The sequence below is a fragment of the Equus caballus genome, unplaced genomic scaffold (genome assembly GCF_041296265.1).
Source record: "Equus caballus isolate H_3958 breed thoroughbred unplaced genomic scaffold, TB-T2T haplotype2-0000748, whole genome shotgun sequence".
NCBI lineage: Eukaryota > Metazoa > Chordata > Mammalia > Perissodactyla > Equidae > Equus > Equus caballus.
In genome coordinates, this window is record NW_027221979.1 from 72,563 (window position 1) to 96,536 (window position 23,974).

The following is a 23,974-nucleotide window of genomic DNA, read 5'->3' on the forward strand; positions in this document are numbered from 1 at the left end:
GGAGGATCTTTGAGAATGTAATTAGCGCTAAGACGACGATAAAAGCGGACAGTGGATGGAGAGAGGGCGCCGAGGTATTCCTTGAGCTCCCTTCTTCAGAGTCTACCTTCTGTGCAACTTGAGGTACACTGATGATAGGTCGATACTTCAGGCACGCACCTCCTTCCAGACACAAACATTTTCATTAAGGTGGCTGCTTTCAGGGGGTTCATTTCAGACATCATGGACGAACCAACGCTGGGGGTAAAGATTTTCCGGCTCAGTCCAGCCGTAGACAAGTAGCTTCTCCGTCTGTGTGTAAAACCCATCTTGCCTTTTTATGCACCATTTAGTTTTCAAAAATTTCCCATCACTCCAACTCCAAATGGTTATTTGTCTGATGACTGTAATTGCATATAATTGAGGGAAGAGATTTTTACTGAACAAAAATCCTGTTGGTTTCTTGACATTTGTTCCAGTCCCTTCTGTATTGGAAAAAAGTGATACTTCAATGCTAACAACTGAGTTGCTCACTACTGTGTGGCATGTGGCTCTCAGGAACGGCGCTGCTGGACAGAAGAACAATGCACGTTTGTTACCTGTGTTTCCACCACGGACATGTTCATGTGAGGGACTAGACGGATTGAAAATTTTCCTACAACTCGGCCAGGTATGACTGTTTTAGCTCCAGGCTCCTCAAAGGCGCCCTCAATCCCGTGAATAGAAAGAGATGGGTACCTCCATAGGTGCATTAGAATTTCCTCCTAAATTGAAATAAAAGTATTTTATTATATGAAAGAATGTTTAATTAAAACTCAGTTGAATTGTATTGCTTGCATCACCAATTTCTGTACATCTGTGACACGGTTAATGGCAAGTTAATTATCGCCTCACTTAGATATGTCTGGACAAACAGTACAAGTGGACTTTCCCCTCAGGACACGAGATCTCTGCTGCCTTCGCCTGCCCAAGCCACTCCCATTGGCGAGGGCCCCTCGTCGCTGAAGTTTGCAGTTACTAGATGGCAAAGGGGCCCTTTCAGAAACTTGGGTTCATTTATAAATTTCTATCCCAGTCATTGCGATGATAATTTGTGTGCTAAATGTATTTTATTTTTCAGAAGGCTTCAAAGAACTCTGCAGATGTTTGAGCCAGTTTTCAATCTTGCTATGGCCGCTGTAGAGCTAGTCTGAGGAAGAGCTACACTTCATGATAAGAAACTCTATCGCTCTCTTCTGCATGCTTCTCCCTCTCTTGGCTGTTCCCCCAGGAACCAGCCATAGCTAGCAAACACCCTAGCAGGCAAGCGTTTTAGAAAGGAGGAGGAGGAGGAGGAGAAGGGAAAAGGAAAAAATCTAAATTTGCCAGTAACGCTTTCGGCTTTGGGTCTACTTATTACACCAAGGCAGCAGTGACGTGGCAGTCTACAGATTAGCCCCTAAGTCTCTTGGTTTTGTCTAGAAAAATGAACAATTAGGGTCATGGAGCTGGAATAACCTCAGACTATCCTCAATCTTTAAACAGTTAGGGAGCCCAGCTCACCGGCTGCAGGCCGGCTTGGGATTGAGTCCAGAAAACTGATTTGGAAAAACGCATCTGTGAAATGAGCAATTGCTCCACGGTTAGGTGCCTGAGTCCGGTGCCAGTGGGACCCCAGATAAAGGTCTGCTTGATCTAGACCACAGGGAAGTGGCCTTGAAAGTGAAAGTCCCCCTTGGAATTAACATCTGCTTTCAGTTCTAAGATGTGCAGATAAACAGGACACAGTAAATTAAGCCTTGGGAAAATATTTGTTACCATCATTCTTTGTTCAGATTATCCATCAACTTGTGATCATACCTTGGTGTCAAACAGAAATTTCTTAACCTGGCTGCTATTCCGGTATTCTTCTAGGTCCAGGTCAATGGCTTCGTACATTTTTTTTTTCCTCTTCAGTAAGAGGAGCCACGTGGTCATAGATTCCAGGGATCAGAATATGACCCGATGAGTCTACAAGGCTACCTACAAGATACACCCAGGAAACAAAGCCACACGGAGTCACCGGTATGCTGATGTTCTGGCCCTGGAGCAGGATCACTGGGGACTCTCCTGGGCTTGCAGCAGACCTTGTGACCGGCCCTGGTCCCCACAGCAGGGCCACTGACAGCAACTCACATCCCAGAGGTGATGGTCAGAAGAAAGAGCTGGTCACCAGGCAAACTCAGCCTGACTTGGACCCGCGTGAATGTCCACCTTGTCAATGGCGGGATGAAAACACACGGCTCTGCAGTAAATTCCATTGGGTATGACTTACCTGCATTATATCCCAGTTCTCAACTCCACCTTTATATCATAAACAAGCTTCTTTTTTTTAAATTTTATCTTATCCTGAGTTAAAAAGTAACACGTCCATTATTAAGAAACTTTTTTTTTTTTTGAGGAAGATTAGCCCTGAGCTAACTACTGCCAATCGTCCTCTTTTTGCTGAGGAAGACTGGCTCTGAGCTAACATCTGTGCCTATCGTCCTCTACTTTATACGTGGGATGCCTACCACAGCATGGCTTTTGCCAAGCGGTGCCATGTTCGCACCTGGGATCCAAACCCGCAAACCCCGGGCTGCCGAGAAGCAGAACGTGCGAACTTAACCACTGCGCCACTGGGCCGGCCCCCAAAATTTTCAATATATATGTTTATATATATATATATACACATACCTGAGAAACTGAAAACCATCATTCCTTCTCAATTTTTCTCCTCCTACATACACCATAATAATATAATAAATACTCATCTTTAATCAAAAGCATCATATCCCTGAGGTCTAGTCTATGAGATATACATCATGACCACAAAAGCCTCCACAGTGAATAAGAAGATACTCAAATCTGTTCTTTATGAAAGAGTTTTGGACCGATAGGAATGGGAGAAAATCATCAGTGACTATCTATAAAAGAAACAGAAGTCAAGATTTAGCAAACACTGCTCAATATCTTGAGAAAGTACTTATCAAAGATACAATGCAACTAGCAAGTAGACGAACAGAAATGACAGGAAAATGTCTCCAGGGCAGCCAACTTAATCCCCATTCAAGTAAAGACACTTCATAAAGATACGCTTCATATTCTTGATGGGACAGTCTTTCTTGACAATATCAGAAAATTACTGCGAAGCACTGTACTTTCAAATCTTTCTGTTAAAGTCGATAATTACAAAGCACAGAGTTGAAGGCTCTATGAGGATGGATGCCTTCCACCTAGTGATTGGACACCTGCTGTGTTCTAGGCCCCAGAGGAATGAATACACAGGACAGCGCTGTCTCTGACCACAAAAGGCTAAATATCAAGTGTGACCCGACATGAGCAGACCACCAGGTGGCTGGCTCTGTAGAGACACAATCAAAGCCAAGGTAAACACTCTACCAAAATCTACAGTAGTGGGGACGGCAGTAGTGCGATACATAACGGGCTTCCCAGCACTCTGAGAATGATCATAGACAGCAAAGCCCTGAGGTCTGAGGGTGTCAAGGGAGCAAAATGTGAAGCGATGTCATCACTGTTCTGGTTTTCAACCACATCCTCCTTGGGCCCCCTCTCCTGGTCCTCCGAGGACTTTGCCCAGACTTGTGTAATCCCACTTTGGGGACAGTACTGCAGATTGCTGTGCATGCATCAGCCTCCCTGCAGGTCCTGAGTTATGGAATTCTCCTCATTTAGCCCAATCAAGCATGTTGTATACTGAGTAAATGACACAAACTCATTAGTAAAATTCAAGTCAAAATAATAAGCTGAGCACTGAGCGACTGGGACTGTCACTGATTGGCAGTCCACCCTCTAGCACCCTCACCAAAATCAAAACAAAACATCAAAGTACCGCCAATAATACAATCACTAAGTCTTCCCTTCAGGGTATGTCCCTCAACTTCTGCTGGCATTCTTGTGTGGAAGAACAGAGCTGCAAAGATGAATAAGAGACAGACCCTGCTCACAAACCAGCCAGAAAGATGCAGGGTAAAGAAATAACTCTGGGTCCACGTGCAAAGAGCTCTAAAGAGGGGCAAACCGTCAGGAGCACAGAGAGCACACGGTGAACCAGCCAAGGAGGAAGCGTCAGGGAAGACGACGGCATCGCAGTGGGGCCTCAGAGGTTGAGTAGGAGGCGACAGGCACAGTCTCAGTGGTGAGAAGAGAGATGCATGTCTGAAACATCCAGATTGACAACAACGAAGACCCGAAATACTCTAGCAGCCAGGATGCTCAGTGTCCATCTTATGACACTGAGCTGTGACATTTTTCCTGTCAATTTAGCTGGTGTTACCAGACATTACCACAGTGCGTGTTTGTGTATTGGGGGATTCAGATGTCATTAGCACATTAGGCTGTGATTTGAGCAGCGCGGGCTCTCCACATGTCACTGCACATCTCCCGTAGAACTGCCCGGCCCGGTCCTCGGTGTAGGTTTCCACCTCGGACCCTGTTTTCTCAGGACACAAAGCAGCCATCCCAGCTGCTGGCTCAGGCTGTGCCAGCAGACACACATCCTGACAGGAGAGAAGCGACATGTCCTCCTTTTCCTTCCCTTTACATCCTACGGCGCCGTGATAGTTGGTGCGTCCTTCCGGGCTTCAGAAACAGTTCAGACCTTCACCGAGCCTTTCCAATCTAAAAACTTCTTGCCTTTCCCCTCACTTTCCACCAAGGGGGTCATCTCCTGCTATGTTGATGAGTTAGATCATTACAAGAAATACTTGAGCTCACTGCCGCAAAGTCTACAAATATCCCACCATTCTTAACCATCAATGACTCCTCTCCTGATTCCATTGAAAATTCATCTTGATCCTTGGTTTAGCCTAATTGTCTCCCTTCTTCCTCCTCTCTAGAGAAGTTTTATTATTGATTCCAAACGTCATGTTCTCTGCTAGCAATCTCCCCTCCCCTCCCCCATCGAATTCCTTTCACTCATTCAATCTCTTCATTGTTGAAACAACAGCCTCTCCTGAACCCATTTCTCTCTAGTTCTCGCCCCACGTCTTCCTTCCCCTTCACAATGAAGCTGAAAGATCAGTGTTCATGGAATTACCAGCTCCTCACTCCCCCACACTTCAGACAATGGTCTGTGTATTAATCAATCTTGATAATATCACAGCTATCTCCCCATAATTAAATCCAAAGAGTGTTTCTGCATCTTTCTATTACTTGGAACAAACGCAGAACCGGGCCACGATTTTCATTTGGAATGATTCCCTGTCCTCCGTTTCTCGACATCTCAGGCTCCTGACTGCCTGTGAACCAGCTCACACTCCCTGGTGTCCTTCACAGGGTCCTTCTCACACAGCACTATTGCGAAAGCTCAGGACTCAATGTGAGCCCTATTCTCTCCATTGACCCTACGTTGTCTCAGTACTCTTGTGCATTTCTTCTATTGCTTCAATGCCTTCCACTGTTATCTCTATGATGACGATGTCTAAAAACCACGTCCAGATCTTATTTCAGAGCTATAATGCTCCAGGTGTATGTTATAGGCACCTTAAGCAAACATATTTCCAACGGAAGCTGTTAACTCCCCCTCGCCAACTAGACACCCCTTCACCTCTCGGTCTCCGATCTCGTCTGATGACTACAGTTGACATCCAGGGAGTGATGTTTAACGCAAACTCTCAGAACCACCTGACAGAACAAGCACTGCTGCTGCCAGCACACTGAGCAGTCACCCTTCATCTCCGCCCCAGGATCCACACACGTATTCCTACTCTCTACTCCGTTTTAGTTCAAAACGTCAGGTCCTCCGAGATCCCTTTGTTCAAACTGCTGCTGAAGTAAGCCTTCCCTCCCCGCCTGTTGTCTGGTGACTTTCCCTTCAGGCCACTGTGGAACAAATTAGGACATTCTTTTGATTGCATATTGTGTAACCTTTGAAATTGTCTCAAATAATAGTAAAATGATTATAATCACAGTGGATATTTGACAACCGAGATATGAAAGTATAGAGCAGAATCCTGATTTTATAAAAACAAATGCATGTTGACCTCTGCAGGGAAAGTTCATCCTCTGTCGCACCAAACAGCATCATCCCAGGGGATGAGACAGTGAAGCACGAGGCCTGTGCTCATTAAAGAACAAGGTTCCTGCCAGGAGGCCAGAAAGTTTGTTTTTCCATTGTTTCACCTCACAGTTAGACGCTTTGCGTGCCCTACGTGAGCAATTCATTTGATTTTTTTTGTTTCTTTTCCAGATTGGCGCCTGAACCAACATCTGTTGCCAATCTTTTTCTTCTTCTTCCCCTTCTTCTTCTCCCCAACCTCCCCTCCCCAGTTCATAGTTGTGTATCCTAGTTGTAGGACCTTCTGGTTGTGCCACGTGGGATGCCCTCTCAGCATGGCCTGATGAGCCGTGCCATGTCCCTGTCCAGGATCCGAACCCTGGGCTGCTGAAGCGGGGCACGGGAACTCCACCACGTGGCCGTGGGGCTGGCCCCCCAACTCATTGAATTTAACATGTGCTCTCTCTCTCTCTCTCTCTCTCTGGGTTGTCTTGTTTCAGTTTCGATGGGCTGGGGAGTAAGGTGAACATCCCTGAGGACTCCCCTTGCTGAGTGGACATGTGTGGTCCTGGTGAAAGCCCTCACCCAGTGGGGCTCCTAGAGATGTGACTCAGGGCCACTAATTCCCTTTTGGTGCCTGGCAAACTGGGACTCATCTTCCTCTGTCTGCTATTTGCTCTGTATTATGTCTGCTCCTTTGGAAGACAAAAATTTGTGTCCAAAGGGAAAGTTCCAGAAATGCTTCCAGGGATGATGATGGGACTTTGATTTCCAAGTGAGTATTTCTGGCATCTGATTCAATTCCGTTGTCCTTAATCAAAAGCTGGCTCGTTCTGGATTGGTTCCATCCTTTCACAGCGATAGCACCATCTTCTACGGTCATTACCAAAAATGATCATTTCGTTTGAAAGCTCTTCCCTTAGAAGCCACTGCTGTGTTAGTACTTTATCAAGTTAAAACACTTAATTTTACATGCCTGGGTTTCTGTTTTGGTTTTTTGGTTTTTGAAAGCAGCTGAGCATGTTTGAACTGAAAATGAAAAGTATTTATTATGGAAGTACCCATGCTACCTCATTAGGATAGAATAGGACATATCATTTATTTGTTATAAGATGCGAAAATTCAGAAGTTTTCCCTTGATCGGTAAAATTGCCCCTCTCAAGAAAGGTTTTTTTCTTTATGTTCAGTAACTTATTTTGGAGACCCACGGGGTCATGTCCAGTGAGATAGTTCTGTTGGAGTGAGGATAGTGCTGCTACAACCTGTCCTTCGTGCCACCTGCGACATGCCCTACTCTGCACCAAAGACCAAGGACGGTCCTTCTGAAGACAGGGCTATGTTTGCATTATGAGTTGAGAGATGCTGAAAAGACCTCCTATGGTTTCCCTTATACCCTACACTACACAAATAGACACTTATGCTTTTAAGTCTTGACATTTCATCTCGAGTGTCTGTTAAAACGTGAGTATCTAGGATAGAAAGCGGCTGTCCTCCAGAATCTTACCAGGGTTTCCTGCTGGCCACTTTGGAGGACAGAGCAGAGTGACCCACTAGGGGAGGGGCGCATGACTGCCGGGCCTTGGGGAAGAGCTGACCGGAAGCTGACTCACCAAGGACTGTCCATGCTTGTCTTGGTTTGCAGTGACAGCAGCTGAACGCAACTTAAAGGATTTTAATTTGCATGCAGCTTTGCACAACAACTTTCCATCTTACTTCATCCTCCTTGCTTCCTGTGACATTTGGGGATGGGATTTTTTCAGGGATTCACTGAACTCGTTTACAGTGTTCAAATAGTCTTGTATGATGTGTGCGCTTGTTAATTGAGGTATAATTGACATATACTTTATATTAGTTTCATTTGTACAATATAATGATTTGCATGTATCGTGAAATAATCACCACGATAAGTCTAACTAACGTCTGTCCCCAGACGTAGTCAATATTCATTTTCTGGATGAGGACATGTTGTGTTTTAAGGTGCAGAAGAATCGGTAATGATGTCATACTTTTCCGTATGCAACTTGATGAATTTGAACATAAGTGTCCACCCATGAGACCATCACCACCATCGAGGCCATAAACATATCCATCATCTACCAAAGTTTCCTCCCACCCCCTTTACTATTATCATTATTTTGCTTTAAGAACACTTAACAGAATATATACTCTGTTAGAAATTTGAAGTACAAAACACAATACCGTGAGATTGCTACATTATACGCTAGGTTTAATTTTTAGAGGAACCTCCAGACTATTTTCCATCATTACAGTATTAGTTTACATTCCCATCAACAGTTGCAAGGCTTCCTTTTCCTCCACAACCTCACCAACATTTGTCACCTCTACTTTTTTTGATAATAGCCGCCCTAACCGGTGTCAAGTGATATCTCCTTGTGGTTTTGATTTGCATTTCCCTAAAGATTAGTGATGCTGAGCACCTTTTCATGTGGCTGTTGGCCATTTGTGTGTCTTCTTTGGAAAAATGGCTATTCTACTCCTTTGCCCATTTGTTAACTGAGTGCCTTGGTGTTTTTGCTATTGACCCGAGAGATGAAAAAAGAAAAAAAATGTCCAGGCATTATGGATGCTTCCCAGTTGATGCAGATGATTTTGTCTTTATGGTGATGACAAAATATCGTGTTGTGTGCTTTTTCTTCAGCAGTTATCATAAGACTAGCAGTAGAATGGCAAAGCAGATAATCAGGATCTCCCGGGTTTTACAACACAAATAAGACGAGTGGTAAGGAATTTTTGATTATTTCAAGGAAATTATTGAGATCACAGTCCGTGGAATGTAGGACTGACAGGTCCACGAGGAAATTAAAGTGAGGACATGGTGATCTGGCATCACTTCCGATCTGAAGGAACAGGTATCTTCTGTACGAATGTTTGAAGACATATTGGAAATCAGGAATTTGTGGTGGATGAATACATTTTCTGAAGGGTTTATTTCTTTATTTAGGAGGAAGATTACCCTGAGCTAACATCTGTGCCAGTCTTCCTCTCCTTTGTCCGTGGGATGCCTCCACAGCGTGGCCGATGAGTGGAGTAGGTCTGCACCTGGGATCTGAACCCGCAAACCTCAGGCCCCTGAAGCAGAACACACGCAACTTTAACCACTCAGCCATGGGGCTGGACTCTAACTTATTTAGTTGTGAACATGATCGTTTGGGTTATGTAAATGTCAGGACCTGGGAGTGAGTCGCTAAGAGTGGGGTAGTTGATAATGTCACAATTGATTTAGACCCTAAAGAGGCTAAGAGCAACAACTGGCCAATGGGTTAACCAAAGGAATAGTCAGAAAACACAGAAAGGTTGGGAATTGGGATCTATAGTAAGCTGGGGGATCACGTGTCCTCAGAGAGAGTGCCAGGACTTGCACAGATGAGAATGGCAAGAGCAATAAAAGAGAATAAAATCACACTGAAACAAGGAGGGGGTGTTACGAGACGGGGGAGGAAAACTGATCTGGAGCAGTCCTGAGTTTTGACCTTGAGCTTTCTGTCCTTGACCAAAATCTGCTTGACGATGTCCTGGGACACAGGTCAGAAGAGCTCCAGAGGGAGAGAGGAAGGGTGGAAGTACAGGGAAACTGAGATAATTGTCCTAAGAAGCCATGCTTCATTTCTCATTTGGGTCCAGTTTCATGATTACTTTTACAGGACGAGAGGAAAAGAAGTGATGATGGTCAAGTCTTCGCAGAGGAAGCTGCGTGATCGTGGGAATCAACCCAAACCAAAGCCCGGATTAAGAATTCCCATCTCTTTGAGGATGCGCAGTTACATATTCAGAAGGCCAGTTACTAGAATGCCATCCCACCCAGCAGTGAGGGGTCACTGGGAGAGCACGTGGCACCAGCCCCAACAGGTCTGCTGGCAGGAGAGAAGTGGCAAGCCCTTTGGAACTTGCCGTAGCCTTGCAAAATTGCACCTTGCAGCAGAGGTGAATTCCTGCGGGGTGCGCTCGCATGGGGTGCCCCGTCCAGTCCCATACACACCCCTGCCCTTCCTCAGATTTGGCAGAGATGATTCTGGGAACTGGTCTGGGCATCCCATAGCTCCACGGCCAACAATTGCTGGTGACTGTGGAAGATCTGAGCAAACAGGAGGGGACGGGGAAGAGGGCGGGAGAGAGCGATTGTGGACAGGCTCAGCAGCCAGGCAGAGAAAGTGAGCGCCCAAGAAGGATGTGCTGACAGCACCAGGAAAGAGAGGAGACGCTGGTGCCCCTGAGATGGAGCCCGGCACTTCACTGACGTCTCCTTGAAGGGTCCCACGTTTTCTTGCTTGAGCTCTTGCAACTTCAAGACATACCAATCCTTTTCTTTTATTAAACTCCTCTGTGGGACGTAGGAAGCATAGACAGGGATTTCTTGTGGAGGAGAGACTGGATTTCAGCTGAGTAGAGCAAGGAGGGCTTTCCGTTTCACGGTGCTCTCGCATTTTCCTTTCCGAAGTATATTATTTATCTGCGCTTGAAAGTCACAGAGAGTTACCGATTCGCGGGATGATTCCGTTGTCGCCCTCACAGCGACACAGTAAAACCTACCTAGTCGGAATGGATCATTCCTTCTGTGCAATACTCCGGTAGACTCCAAAGATCATTTCAAAAGCGCTGGTATATCTCTGTTCTCAAATAAGAGGTCTGCTTCCAGGTCTCCATTTTTCTGCTCTTTATTGCATGTTAATTCAGAGTTGCAAGGAGGAAAGACCACATTTGCCTCAATCTTTAGATCTCTATGTGCTGGAAATTGGATTCACAGAAATGGACAAGGCCTTTGAGGGATCGTGCTGTCAACAGAGACCTTTTCCGGCATCAGCAACGTGACAATAAACCGCTGCTTGTTAGGACTTGATTGTCTATTGGAGGGATGGAGCTTGCAGTATTATGGAAATCCTCTTTAGAATTGCTTACCTTCACGTGACAGATTTATCAGTTTCTGAGAGTGATGTGTTAAAATAACCTAGGGTGGCGCAGGGCTTAAACTGGCCCACTCCACTTTGGAGGCCCGGCATTGGCACGTTCGGGTCACGGTTGTGGACATTCACACCGCTTATCGGGCCATGCTGTGGCAGACATCCCACGTGTTAAATAGAGGAAGATGGGCACAGATCTTAGCCCAAGGCTAGTCTTCCTCAAGCGAAAAAAAAAAAAAAACCGAGGAAGATTGGCAATGGATGTTAGCTCAGGGTGAATCTTAGCCCTTGGGCATCTTCAGCTGTGGTCATTTGCAAAATATGTAGACCATGCATGTACTGGGCAAGCCCAGGCAGGACAGCGCAGCCGGCCTCCCGCCTGGGTGCTTGGGGCTGCTTGTTGTGGAGCCTCTGCTGGAACCGTCTGGGTGGATTCAGTGCAGAGAATGATGACAACGGACTGCCTTGCTTCACCCTCAGAGTTTCCCCTGAGTTTTCTCCATCTTGACATGCAAAGCAGACACTGTCTGGAGCCCTCGTGTTCCTCTGGGACTCGGGCTTCCCTCTGCTCCTCAGCCTGGAGAGGAGGAAGCCCACGTGTGGACTTCAGGAGATTCCTGACCGCGTTTTGTGGGCTAGCACGTCCTGGGCTTGAAGTCCCCAGGGAATGAGCAGAATCCAATCCAGGTAGGACTGCCATGACCCAGACCCTTCAGGAAGGCAGGTTATGGTCCCCTAACCAGGCAGAGCACCATGACCAGCCGCGGGGTTTGTGGAGGGCGAAGGGAAGATGAAATGGGTCCTGGAAGAAGGTGCTTATAAATACCAGCTACCGAGAGGGAACCAGCTGCAAAACCGTGCATTTGAGGAGTATGAGTATTATTTCTTGATTCTGTTTGGAATAAGTTAGAGTGCATGATATATTTGTGTGTGAGTGAACATATATATATAGCTCTCTCTCTAAAATTTATATCAAAGTAACATAAAGACTGATGAGATACAGGTGCTGCACATGTGGGCCTCTTTTTGCTGGCGATCAGTTCATTTTTGGCCATTGGAAGCCCAAAGAGGCAGCGAGTTATTGTCCTCTGCCGTCTGGTAGGCTCATGACAAACAAAGCGCTGCAACCAAAGGGTCGGCTCTCAGGAGCCTCACGGCCCTGTGAGGGAAACCCCTTGGACACGGTGTCTTCCTCCTGGGCCTGCACTAGCCTTGGGACTTGGCACTTCTCTTTCTCTGTGGCGGGAAGGTACAGCCGGCTCCGGCTTCCATTTAGAAAGTCACCTTCCTGGATGGCTGTGCCATACCAAGAAGGGCCTGGGCTGCTGGGAACCAGCATTTCTCCTCAGCTGCTGGCCGTACTGAGGAGGCCTCCCTGGCAGGGTTCACGCTGCTGTGTGTCTGGGTGACACTTGCAGCCATCAGAAAGGAGGGGAGAACTCAGAAGGGCCAAGCACTTCCTGTGGTCCTAGTCTTACAGGGTCTTTCCCGGGGTGGGGTGGGGGGGGTGGGCGTTCAAAATGCCAGGTGGTAACCCTCTAGCTCCTGGTCACCGGGTGGGTTCTTGGAGTGAGCTCGGAGCAGTGTCTGCTCACCACCAGACTGGAACCATTTAAGTGTTTTAATTTTGTCAGGCTGTGTTTACCCGTCATCCGTTTGCTTGCGTTCCCTGCTGGACCCCTCAACCACCCTCCTCTCACGACTCATCTCTGAAAGCTTCCAACGGGAAAGGTTCACACCCACACCATAAACGGAGCATAAGGCTGGGCAAGAGAACACAGCCCTCCGAGGGGCTGCATGGTTTATAGGCTCAGGTCCTCCTGCCCCGTTAGGATGAGTCAGAAACAACATGCCTGAGTGTGTGAACAGGTGATTGCCTGAGACCACACACCTCAGAACCACAGGGGCCCAGATGTCACCCTGGGCAGCGAGGGAGAGTATAGGTCATTCTTTGGCCAGGATTAGGGTATCTAATGTTTGCAAAGCAGACTCCACCCGTGATCCGTCAGACCCTGCCAGGGAGGAGTGGCCACGAGGTACGGGACAGAGAGGCCGAGGCATTCGAGGGAATTTCTGCCCTTCCAAGAATTGCAGAAGGAAGTGCACGGAGGCAGGAAATCCTGGTGGACAAGGAGCAGTGATGCGTCGGGAAGGATGCCCAGATGTAGCCTTCAAAGCTGCATCACAGATCTGTCCCCCTGGATACCAAACTTGCAGGGAAAGGAATTCAGAGCCGTGGACCAGGATCCCAGAGGATTCCAATCCAGGTGAAGGGTGAACATGGAGCCCCCAGAGGGGCCGGGGGAGGGAGGGTCCTGCCTGCCCTTAGTCCATCTGCACATGACCTTCTCCGGCCTTGACCCTCCACATGCACGTTTTGAGCTTTTACATCGTTCTCTGCACTTAGAGCTGCTGCTGTCCAGAGCCTCATTAGAAAACGACAAGTTCCTAACATCTGGTGAAGAGGAACCTCCACAAGAGAAGCCGAAAACGTGGCCTCTCCTCCAAAGGGGTGGAAAAGCAGCCACTGTCCTGGGGCAGGTCGTGGTGCTGGCCCGTGCCATTTTAAAGACACCCGCATTCCAGTGGTTGTTGCTCTGCCTGTGAAAGTACCTCCACCCTCTAAATGCCAGGAGCTCTGGGTGCTGTCTCTGCTCCTGGCCCACGTGAACCACACTGAAATGAAGCCGTCCTCTGAGTAAGGGGGGGCGCGGAGGTGTCCCTCAGTATCCAGGGAGGGGCCTGGCCCTTCTCCCTTCTCTCACATACAATAAGCCGAGACCCTGCAAGATTTCTTCATTCCAGGAGGAACGCGAGAGTCTGTGTCTCCTTGACACGAGCACAGGAGGGGAAAGAACCAGACCGTGACTCGCAGGCTGGAACAGAAACAGGATTTTAACATCAAATTCAAAACTAGTACTAACTATTAACACGAAAGAAATACGGCCCCTTCCCAAGTGGTAAACAGGCGCTGGGGTGGAGCTGCCAGGCCTGTGGGGTGAGGTCGTCCCCTCCCTCTTGGGCTCCAGGGCTCCCAGGAAAAGGCTTAGAATGTTCTTCTCCCCATCAGCATGGGAGGAGCCGGCCTGGGGCCCCGCGTGTTTCCCAGCCGCGTCCCCGCCGCTGAAGAGCAGGCTGCACTCGAGCTGTTGGAAGGACCGGGATCTGCCACTGTTGCTGGGTTCTGCGTCAGGGGTCTGGTGACTGAAGAGAAGACACTGATGATTGGGGGGGTCACACCAGTATCCCAGCCCAACACCTCAGCCCCACTGCATTCTGCTCCAAACCTTGTCCTGAGTGTTCAGTCAACACTACCCCATTGTCCCTGACATGGGAGCTGGCATTTCGCTTCACCCATTTCACAGAAGAGGAAGCTGAGTCCCACAAAGGTCAAGGGAATTGTCCCTCACAGGCCTGGTCAGCAGTGGAGCTGGGATCCCCGTGCCGGCTGTCCATCTCCCTAGGCCCGTGCTTAGCCCGAAGCTTTCCGGAGCCCCTGGCTTCAGTCCCTGCCTGTCTGGACACTCACCGAGCCCTGAGCTGAGAGACGCGCGGTTCTTCTTGGGCAGGAAAAACCGGCGCATCTTGCCGGCCCTCTCCTGTGGGGGCTCCAGGTGGCAGGACAGGCTGTAGCTAAAGGACAGAGGGGACTTTTCAGCTACCGGGAGCCACACCTCAGGTGACCCTCCCAGAGAGGGCCAGCAGTTGGAGTCCCAGGGCCCCACGGGTGACCATGCGACAAGCCCCGGGACTGACCCGGAAGCCACGGGCACGGGCTCCCTGGAGCTGGCCATCAGAGAGAGTCCGCCTTGCCCTCACCAACTCCTGCCCCGCCTCACCTCTCATCCTCGCTGAGGGGCTCCATGGCCTCGAACCAGGCCCCAAATCGCTCCTCAGCCTCAATGTGGTAAAGATGGACTGCCTCCTGGAGCAGGAAGATCTGCTCAGTGACTTTGAATTCCTGGGAGAAAGGACATGATGCAGACGGGGCCTGGGTGGGGGACCGTGCTGGGGACTCAGACAGGTGAGAAGAGGGTCAAGGAGCTGGTCTGGGGTCTTGGCCCACATGGGAACCCTCCTTCCCTCCAATTCCGTGCAGGACTTGCTCGTTCTCACAGTTGGCTTGAAATAGCTCCTCCTGCAGGAAGGTGTCCTTGGTGCCAGCCCCTTCCCCCACGCACCAATGGGACGGCTTTCCCAGCTCTGGGTGCCGAACTCTCCCAAGGAAAGCAAGGCCCAAGGCATCGGGCCAGAGAAGGTCTTCCCCGGAGGAGTCTCTGATTGCCACAGCCCCACCCTCCGCACGGGGAGGCCACAGCTGCTCACCTCACTCCTTTTCTCAAAATTGATCTCATTTCCCTGGAAGGCAGAGAGCCAAAGCCCATGAGCAACAGCCCCCTTAGCCCATAGCTAGCCCCCGTCTCCACCCTTTCTCAGGTTGCACTACCAGCAGGGTCGACCAGGGAGCAGGCGCTACCAGAAACGGGAATGGGTCCCGGGCAAGACTCTGAGCTCCAGAGCAAGGAGGCCACGGGGCTATGGCTCAGGGACATTCTAAGACAGCCCTCTCTGACAGACAGACAGACTGAGGCCTCAGGCAGGAAGGGATGCTCAGCCACTCGTGTGCTTCCTGCCTTGGAGGGGCCTGGCTTCACTCCCTGCAGGGGCGGGGCCTGAGGGAGAGGCTGAGTCCAGCTCAGACACACCCTCCAGCAGCTCCGCAGTCAGGCAGCCTGGACTGGCGGCTCACCTGGATCCTATATTCACTCATCACTAAGATGGCCATGACACCCAGCTCCCGGGGTGGCTGTGAGGCCCTCACGAGAGGACTCTGCCAAGGGTTGTGAGCTCAGGCCTCAGTGCAAGTCTCTCCTCCCAAATCTCCGAATCCTGATCCCCAGCTCCACCTCCAGGCTCACTCACCTCCAGGTAATCCTCCATGTTGGTGTCCAGCAGCAGTAGGTAATTGAGGAATGTGCCAAGGAAGGGGATGAGCCCCTGTGCCAGCGGGGTGGAGACGGTGATGAGATCCCGCTCTCAGGAGCCGTCAAAGACCTCTCCTCCACTCCTCACCCCAGCCTCCTGCCCAGCCCAAGCTACCCACCTAGGCGGCCTCCCCCCAATTTCCTCCTCTTCTCTCCTCCAGGAACCCCAAACTCCTCCAGGCACCTCCCAGCAGCCGGCTCTGGCAAAACCCAGGGTACGTGGTCCCCGCCCCTCCCTGTCCCAAATCCGTTGTGCGCCTCCTCCTGGTCACTTCCAATGCAGGCATTTCAGGTCTGTGGCACCAGGAGCAGGGCTGGAGGAGAAAGGCTCCCTCTCTGCTGGTAGAGACCTCCGGCTAGGAAGGGGAGTCCCCTCTCCTGCGACTCCTGGGCCCCTCCTCCACAGGCACCCTTACCTTCTGGGCACCTGTGGGGCCCGTCTCCAGGCTGGTCAACATAGAGGTCGCCTCCTGCCAGGGTGTTGACAGGGCCAGTGAGCCGACGCTCCCCTCCAAGTGTCCTCCCAGACCCCTCCCAGATCGGGGACCCTGGACATGTGGCCCCAGTCACCTGGTGCCCCTGCGGCTCCCGCCTCCAGGGTGCTCTGATTCCAGAGCCATCCCAGCTCCAACACTCACTCCTGTGTGACCTTGGGCCCGCCCAGGCCTCCCTGAACCTGTTACCTCGTCTGGAAGGTTTGACGAACTCTGTCTGCCTCCCACAGTCTCCTGAGGCCCAAGCGTCATCTGACCGTCATCACTGCTCTCCGCTCAAGCCTGCCTCTGGAGCCAGGTCCAAGCTCCCCACATTCCTCCCCACCCTTGAGCCTCGGCACCCACTGTGAGGCCTGCACCACGGCTCATCTCCCTCTGGCTCCCAGATGAGGAGACCAAGGCCCACACAGGGGCAGGGACTTGCTCAGGGGGCCCCAGAGGAGAGGCTGCTCCCCCTCCCAGCCACAGGCCCCTGTCTCCTCTGCCTTCACACCACCCTCTGCCCAGCCGCTGACCACAGTGCTGTCCTCGGGACTCTCAGGCTGTGTTCGGGCCCCCAGCTGGGCCGAGCCACGGATGGAGGGAGATGAGGTGTCTCAGGAGGCCTGGTCAAGTGGCTTCTGCCAGCCCCAACGCCCAGGAGTCTCTGATCCCAGGCCGAGGCCAAGGCCTTGCTAAAGCCCTCAGCTCCCTAGGATCCCCTCAGGGAGTTCCCCTGCACAGAATTCTTTCTTCATCCGCTCAGGATGGGGACCCCGAATGCCACGTCTGACTAGCAGGGGAGGGGGCGACCAGGGCACTGCGGGGTGGCATTTCCTTTCTGTTTTACGAGGAAACTTCTGACGTCTGGGCGGGAAGGATCCCTGAAGAAGCCATCAGTTCCCTGGGCACTTGCCCTTGCCCTCCGGGGCACATGTCATCGCCAACAAGGACCTGGGTGAGCATCCCACTGGGACTGTCTGCAGCGCCCACTTTAGGGGCCAGAGTGGGGAGTCACCGAGGGGACACAGATCTGTCCCAGGTCCAGTGTCCGTCCCAAGGCTGGGAAGCCCCTGAGTGCCCCCGGCCCGTGGGATCCGGCAGTGCCCATCCCTCAGGCAGGCAGGGTGCCCTTCTTGCGAGGCACAGTGAAGACAGAAGGAGCAGTGGGGCCCTGGCTTCCTGAGCACAGACTGGGCTGACTTCGGAAGAAAGGAAGCCCGCCCACTCGCTCCAGCCAGTGGCCAGGAGGAAGATGCAGGGCAGCTGATGGAGCAGCATGGAAGCCAGACACCGGCACCTTCTGCCAGGTCCTCAGCCTCCTGGAACAGTCCAGCCCGCACCATTCTATCCCATGCCCCTGGCCTCCTGTCCCAAACTGCCCCCACCTGCCCATGGAGCTAGCACATCCCTCTTCCTGTCCATCTTTTCCTGACCAACTTCACGTGACAGGAGAACCAAAGCTCATCCTGCCGGGTCCCCTCCCCTCTCGCTCCCCCTCCTTCCAGATGTGCAGCCTCCGTCTTACCTTCACCAGCTGCCTCCTGCTCACCCACTGGTCTTTGATGAACCTCTTCAACTTTCGAGAGCTCTTCCTGAGGGGAGAGGAAAGGAGGAAAGAAAACCCGGGGCGGTTGAAGGCGAAATGCCTTTGGCTGAGAACCCGGAAGGTTCAAAGGGCCTGGGGCCTGGACGAGGGTTTTCCCCGGGTTCTTCGGAGCTCTGAGGTCACCGTGGGACTCGGGTGGAGGCTCTCCTGCGGTCACCTGGGGCCTCCATTCCCACTCCGACTGAGCACATTGTTTCTAACAGCGTTGGTTGCCGATGAGGGCTCCGTTGCTGCGAAGTACACCCTTGGAAATCTCCAGTGTGGCTCAATCCAGGATGTGACAAGGGGGGAGCCACTGCCTAGGGTCTCAGAGAGTCTCAGAGACCCGAGCAAGGAGGCCAGTCCCCATCCCTAGGGTCCGCTGCCTCCCAGATGGTCCTAGCTGAATGAGGGGTCCATGGCAGTCGCACGGGGGATGTCTGGTCCGCCCTGGTGGTGCTTGGATGGAGCACGGCCTACCCACCTGGCAACTCGTCCCCATGTCTTTTGCAGACGGCTGATGGAGGGGCTCTGCAGAGCAGACACGATGGCACGCAGGGACGCATAATTTCCAAGGACTCGGCACTCCTGAGGAAGGGAAGGGAATGAGCTGCGACGGCGGGCTGGAGCCCTGCTTCCTCTGGCTTGTGTCCCCTCGTGGGCTTCTGCTGTCCTGGATGAGGCAGATGCCCAGGGAAGCGAGGGAGGGCACACCTGGGAGCTGATGAGTAACGCTCGCGGGCAGGAAGATTTTAGCTCAACCCAGGGCGGGAAGGGAGCTTCCCACCACTGGGACCAGCACTCAAGGTCAGCAGGCCCTTGGCAGCAAGGGGCCTAGGACTTTGCCGAGGCCCAGACCACCGACTTCAAGGCTGAAAGCTGCGAGAGGAGAAGGGGCAGTCCCCCTGACTCCAGGGAGGGGCTCCCTGGGCCCTGCCGCTACTGACCTTGGCCACCTGAATCCACAGCTCGACGACTCTGGCCCTGTCCTGGGCCGTCATGCTGAGGTCCCCAAGGCACGTCGTGATGACGCAGCCGGACACGTGAAGAAACTGGTTGATAGTGGCCCGAACCGTGGGAGCCAGGTACTCCTTGCTCCCATTGGGCCGCTGGCACCACACAAAACCCAGGCAGTGGCGGGGCTCCACCTTCTTGAACAGCTCCTGGGGAGGATGGGGACTGTCACCTGACCCTGCCACACCCGAGCTCAGAGTCTGCAGGCCCCCGCAGCCCCAGGCAGGAGGCACTGGTCAGCTGCAGCTCAGGAACCTGAGGAGGTGGCCTGAAGCTTCTGGGAGTCTCTGGGTTTTGTCTGTGTCCGCTGAGGCCGCCCAGCGCAGGATGACCGAGGACCCAATAGGGGCGGGGAAGAGAAGTCCCATTGGCTCGCAGCCCAGTCTTGCTTCCCCCAAGCACCAGAACACGGCTCACACCTGCCCATCTCAAGGGGCATCTTCCACCCGTTCTCATCACCCCCTGGTCCCACTCCCCTTTCAGCTGCACGTTCCCCCGAGGCAGCAACAACCATGGGCTTTGTTTGCCTGTCTTCCATGTCGGTAAGGACGCACTAGGTGTCTAATAAGTACGGAGGCTGTTGAGGCCTCCTGGGCCGATGGGTGAGTGACCCAGGACTTGGCAGCACTCCAGTGAGCTTCCCTCCCCCACCAGAGGGCTATTCTCTGCCCCGCTTCCTCTCTGTTCGACCTCATCCATCCGCACAGCCACTCTGCCCAGCAGGTGCCCGCCCTTGGTGTGCTCTCTACTGTCCATGTGGGGACAGCAAGGACTTGGGGGCCAGAAGGTGGCCCAGGTCACCCGGTGGGTGAGTGGGGGAGCTGTGACTTGCACCCACATCGTTGGATTGCGGCTGAGGGAACAGGAGGTCTGGGGCAGCTGATGGCCCACCAAGGCGGGCCCCACCTAGCCCAAGAGCCCCGCTGCTCACCGCATCCATCCGGGTCAGCTGCTCGGCCACCAGCTTCGGAGGGAAGTCCAGCAGCTTAGGCCTCTCCTCTCTCAGCTCGGCGCTCGCTTCTGCGGTGACTTCGGCAGCTGGAGGCAGAGATCGTCCAAAAGTCAATGGCGCATCTTGCTCCAGCTCAGAAGCTGGCACTGGGGCTGAAGCTGATGGCGCTCGCTCCGGCCCTGGAGAGGCCGATGGAGGTGAGGCTGCTGGAGGTGAGGCTGCTGGTGGTGAGGCCGCCTCCAGCTCCGGCGCGGAAGGTGGAACTACAGCTGGAGCTGCCTCTGGCCCCGGAGCTGGCCCTTGCTCTGGCTCTAGAGCCGGCAGGAGCTCTGGAACTGGCGCTGCAGCGGGAGAAAGAGAAAGTTTCACCTACGTACCCGACTTTACAAGACAGGAGAGACTCCGCTGTCTTGAAGGGAACCCCAGCCCGTGAACCCCACCGCAGACAGTCTTCCCAGACTGCTGTGCCCTCACCTTCCAGCTCTGCCCTCCTGGGCCCCAGATGTTGCAGCTGGACCTGGGGAAGGTAGGCAGGGCCTCCCAGGTGCGACCCAGGCCAGATGACACGCAGAGAGGCCAGCCGCATCCTGAAAGAGGGAAAGGGCGTGGGCTCCCAGAAATCCTGCATTGGGTCCAGCCAGGTTCCCACCATAGAAGACGCGGTACTGGGCGGAAGCAGTTGGGCCACAGAGCCAGAGGCCTGGCCGTCGCTTCCACACTGTCCTCCCAAGGCACCCTGCTTTGGGTCTGGGCCCTGTGCCTGCCCCTTTCCACCAGGGGGGAGTCCCACCCCGGCGCTGACTCCTGTGTGGCCATCCTGGCAGTGGCAGGCCTGCTCATCCAGCAGGTGGAACACGGGGTTTGTGTGAGTCTCTTCTTCCCACTGCCACTCTTCTCGCAAAGAGGCTGGACACAGTCCAGCCCAGCCCTCCACGCCCTTGTGCAAGTGGACTGAGGACTGAGGCCGATGTGTGAGCGGCTCGCTAACACCCCTTCTCTTCTGGGCCTGCTGGTGGTGGTCAGAAGGGGTGGATATGGAGAAGGGGAAGCGGAGGGAGACGGGACTGTGGTGGGGATGGGTCGCCAGGGAACAGCTCAAGCCAGCCTCCCCTCTGGTTCCCAGGGGCTCTGGGACCCCACCCACAGCTCTCTTTCACTCCTATCCCCTTGCAGTAGAAGCCATCAGACCTCAGCCCTCCCAGAGGAATCAAAAGATGAGTGAGATCAGAGTTGTGCCGGGCCCGCCCCAGCCACAGTCCTCTGTCCTCTTGTTCTCCCCCAGCCCTGTTCTGTGGAGACAGGAGGCCCTCGTCTGGCACTCAAAGAACACTCAGGTCTTTAGTTGGCGCTGGGGTCCATCATGCATGAGAACGTGGGAAGAGGCCTCCAGTCGTAAAGGAGCATAGGAGGGCATCCCCTGGGACAGGCGGGGGACAGGATCTGTGGATGATATGGTGTGTGACTATCTGAGTCTCAGGCTGCTGCGGGGGTCCAGGGGCTGTGTCTGCTTCATTCACTGCGTTGTGCCAAGTGTCTCTAAAGCTCCCGCATGTCACAGGTGCTTAATATACAGTGTTCTCGAATGAACTCCAACCAGAAGCATCCCCGGTAGCTGAGTGGGCCTGGGGCCCCTCTGCGGCCCCGGAGACCCCTCCTTGGCTACTCCAAGGACCCGCCCCACGACCAGCTGCATGGAATCCCACACTCCCTGCCAGAGTGCTTTCCGTGTGCCTTTGCAAACTCAGAAAGGCCCCATCCCAGCGATGGGGGAGCAGACTGCTCTTCATCGGGGAGAGGGAAAGAATAACCAGGAACAACCACGGCACGTCTCTCAGCCCCTTCTGTAGAGCCAGGCCCCAGGGAAGCACCTGCCGTGGCTCATCCCATTCGTGCCCACCAGAACCCGATGAAGTTTATCCTCTCCCACTCCACTTTGCAGAGGAGCAATCGAAGCTCAGAGAGATGGAGGGCCGTTTCCAAGACACACAGCTGGCAGTGGGCAGAGTCACCACTGTGCTGAGGAGGGGCTGGGCACTCACGTAGCAAGTAGGTGGTCCAGGACCCCGTGGGAGGTGAGGACAGCCGCGCAGTCAAACACGATGGTGGTGACGTTGGCCATGTTTCGAGGCGCCAAGGCTGGTCCTATGGACGGCGGCAGCCTCTCCAGCAGGCCTGCCTGGAGGGCCCGCATCCTGCAGGCCTCATTCCGCTGCCCGAGTGACTCTCCGCGCTGGGTGAGATGAGGAAGGACACAGAGTCACCAGCACCAGCGTGAACCTCCAGGAAGTCAAGGTCTGGAGGTCCCCCAGGAACTGTGAGCCCCTCAGGGATGTGTGCAGAGGAGGGACAGGATTGCCCACAGCCAACCGGTTTCCAGGCTTGAAAAGTCCAATTTGAGTTTGGGCGGGGGGAGGATTATACGATGAGTTCCTCAGGACACTTGGCTGGCTTGGCAAGGACAGACCGCCCCGCACCAAAGCGTGCATTAAGAGCACTGACCAGCGAATCCAACACAAACATCCCCATTCTAGAGATGAGAGGACGGAAGCTTCGGGCTGCCAAGTGGCTGCTCAGGGTCCTGTGCGTCGGAACTGAGAACCGCCCTAAGCCAGGGCTGCAGGACTCCCCCGCTCCCCCACCTGAGGCTTCATGTGCTCCTGACATGAAGGGAAATGTCTGGTGGGAACCTCAGCCCTCCCCAGTCGGGAGACAGTGCACGGGCAGACAGACGCTGTGAGGATCTGGCTGACTACAAGAAAGGACGCTGGTTTTTCTTTCTTTTACACGAAAGGGAGGTTTGAGACCCTCGTTACAGAGGTTTCAGATTCAGAAAATGGCAGATTTCAAAGATGCCCCTGGCCGAGTGTGAAGCGCAAACATCAGTGTTTTGTCTACTCCGCCTAGGGTTAGGAAAGAGCGACTTCCCACCCTCCTAGGTAGCTGGTGAGGAGGCGTGGAAGTCCAGATTCCTTTGGGACTGGGCCCTTGGGACACTCCAGTGGGAAAGCCCTGGGCGGGTCCAGGGGAGGGCTCCAGATTTGACTCTGGATTGTGGACACACCCCGGTGATCTCAGGGCCCCGGGTGTCACTCACTCTCCCCTCAGTCCAGCCCCGGGCAAGGTCGGTGGTCTGCTGCACTTGCCCCCTGTCCAGGGAGATGGAGCCGTAGGACCCATGCGCCAGCTCCTGGACCATCTCCTGGGTGGAGCTCTGCAAAGACAGCGTCCGGTGGCCGCGGCGGCAGGTAGCAGGGGCCTGCCTGCACTTGCCCACAGGGGGAAAACTCTCCCGCACACCGAGCACAGACAGAGGGGCATCCGCATAGACCTCCAGACAGGGAGCGAATGAGATGACACCTCACGGGCTTGGGATTCACCTACGGGTAGGGCGGCTTGGCTCCCAGCACTCACCTTCCATCCTGCCAGCCACCACCCGGGATATGAACACGACATACCGCCAGGCTTCCAAGCCCTAACCGTCTGCTCCCGTCCAGGGTAGCTCCACGCTCATCCCTGCCTTCCGTCACTCCATGCCCGCCAACACACACACACAATAAGGGTCAAGGGGTGTGGGGCTGCCCGCATGGGAGGGTGGGATCACACTTGTGGCCTGACCCGGAGTGGCCCGCCCTGGGCTGCCTTGTGTTACCTGAGGGTTCCTTCTTCCGAATGGCCTGAGGTCTTGGAGGTGCGGTCTCAGCCAATGTCGACAGCGCTGGAGAAGACTGTCATTGTTGGCTCTCTGTGCGCCAGAGCCTCGCAAAGAGGGGATACACGAACACATCCTCCTGTGTCGAGTGTCTCTGGTCAAATGGGCTATGTGTACAAAATGGCTGCCTGGTGACCAGAGTTCTAAGCTCTGTTGGGGTCGGTCGCCAAGGAAGTGAGGTCATGTCTCCAAGGTTCCAGGATGGGGGGCCCTTCCCTCCATCAGACCCACCCAAAGCCCCCTCGGGGCTGTTGACCGCTCACCCTCCTTGCCCGTGTCATCTCCCGAGCTGTACAGAAAGTTCCATCACAGCCCTCCCCACAGCTCCTTGGGATCGGAACC

General features: G+C 53.3%; 1 protein-coding gene across 2 annotated transcripts; it reads right to left on the reverse strand.

Moving 5' to 3' along the window:
• Positions 1–13,788: 13,788 nt before the first annotated feature.
• Positions 13,789–23,743, reverse strand: LOC138922308 (ral guanine nucleotide dissociation stimulator-like). 2 transcript variants are annotated; one of them, XM_070259057.1, is made up of 14 exons: positions 23,573–23,743; positions 23,018–23,134; positions 21,963–22,153; positions 20,398–20,510; positions 19,903–20,264; positions 18,905–19,120; positions 18,442–18,545; positions 17,898–17,964; positions 16,313–16,366; positions 15,835–15,909; positions 15,238–15,270; positions 14,751–14,872; positions 14,441–14,544; positions 13,789–14,115 (listed from the first exon to the last, which is right to left on the reverse strand). In XM_070259057.1, exons 1-14 carry the CDS (start codon positions 23,705–23,707, stop codon positions 13,958–13,960), a joined length of 1,851 nt encoding a protein of 616 aa, XP_070115158.1. In that variant the 5' UTR covers positions 23,708–23,743; the 3' UTR covers positions 13,789–13,957. The 2 variants fall into 2 exon arrangements, with proteins under 2 accessions (XP_070115158.1, XP_070115157.1); XM_070259056.1 differs by having other exon boundaries at positions 14,751–15,270; positions 23,573–23,730.
• Positions 23,744–23,974: the final 231 nt, after the last annotated feature.

What these genes read in the sequence shown, in the direction of transcription:
- LOC138922308 (XM_070259056.1), bottom strand. Translation starts at nt 23,707, where the DNA reads ATGTGTTCGTGTATCCCCTCTTTGCGAGGCTCTGGCGCACAGAGAGCC. An exon ending in TCGGAAGAAGGAACCCTCAG is followed by an intron (nt 23,135 to 23,572) that starts GTAACACAAGGC and finishes CTGTCTTTGCAG; the next exon opens with AGCTCCACCCAGGAGATGGT. An exon ending in GCAGGAGGCAGCTGGTGAAG is followed by an intron (nt 16,367 to 17,897) that starts GTAAGACGGAGG and finishes ACACCCTGGCAG; the next exon opens with GAGGCGACCTCTATGTTGAC.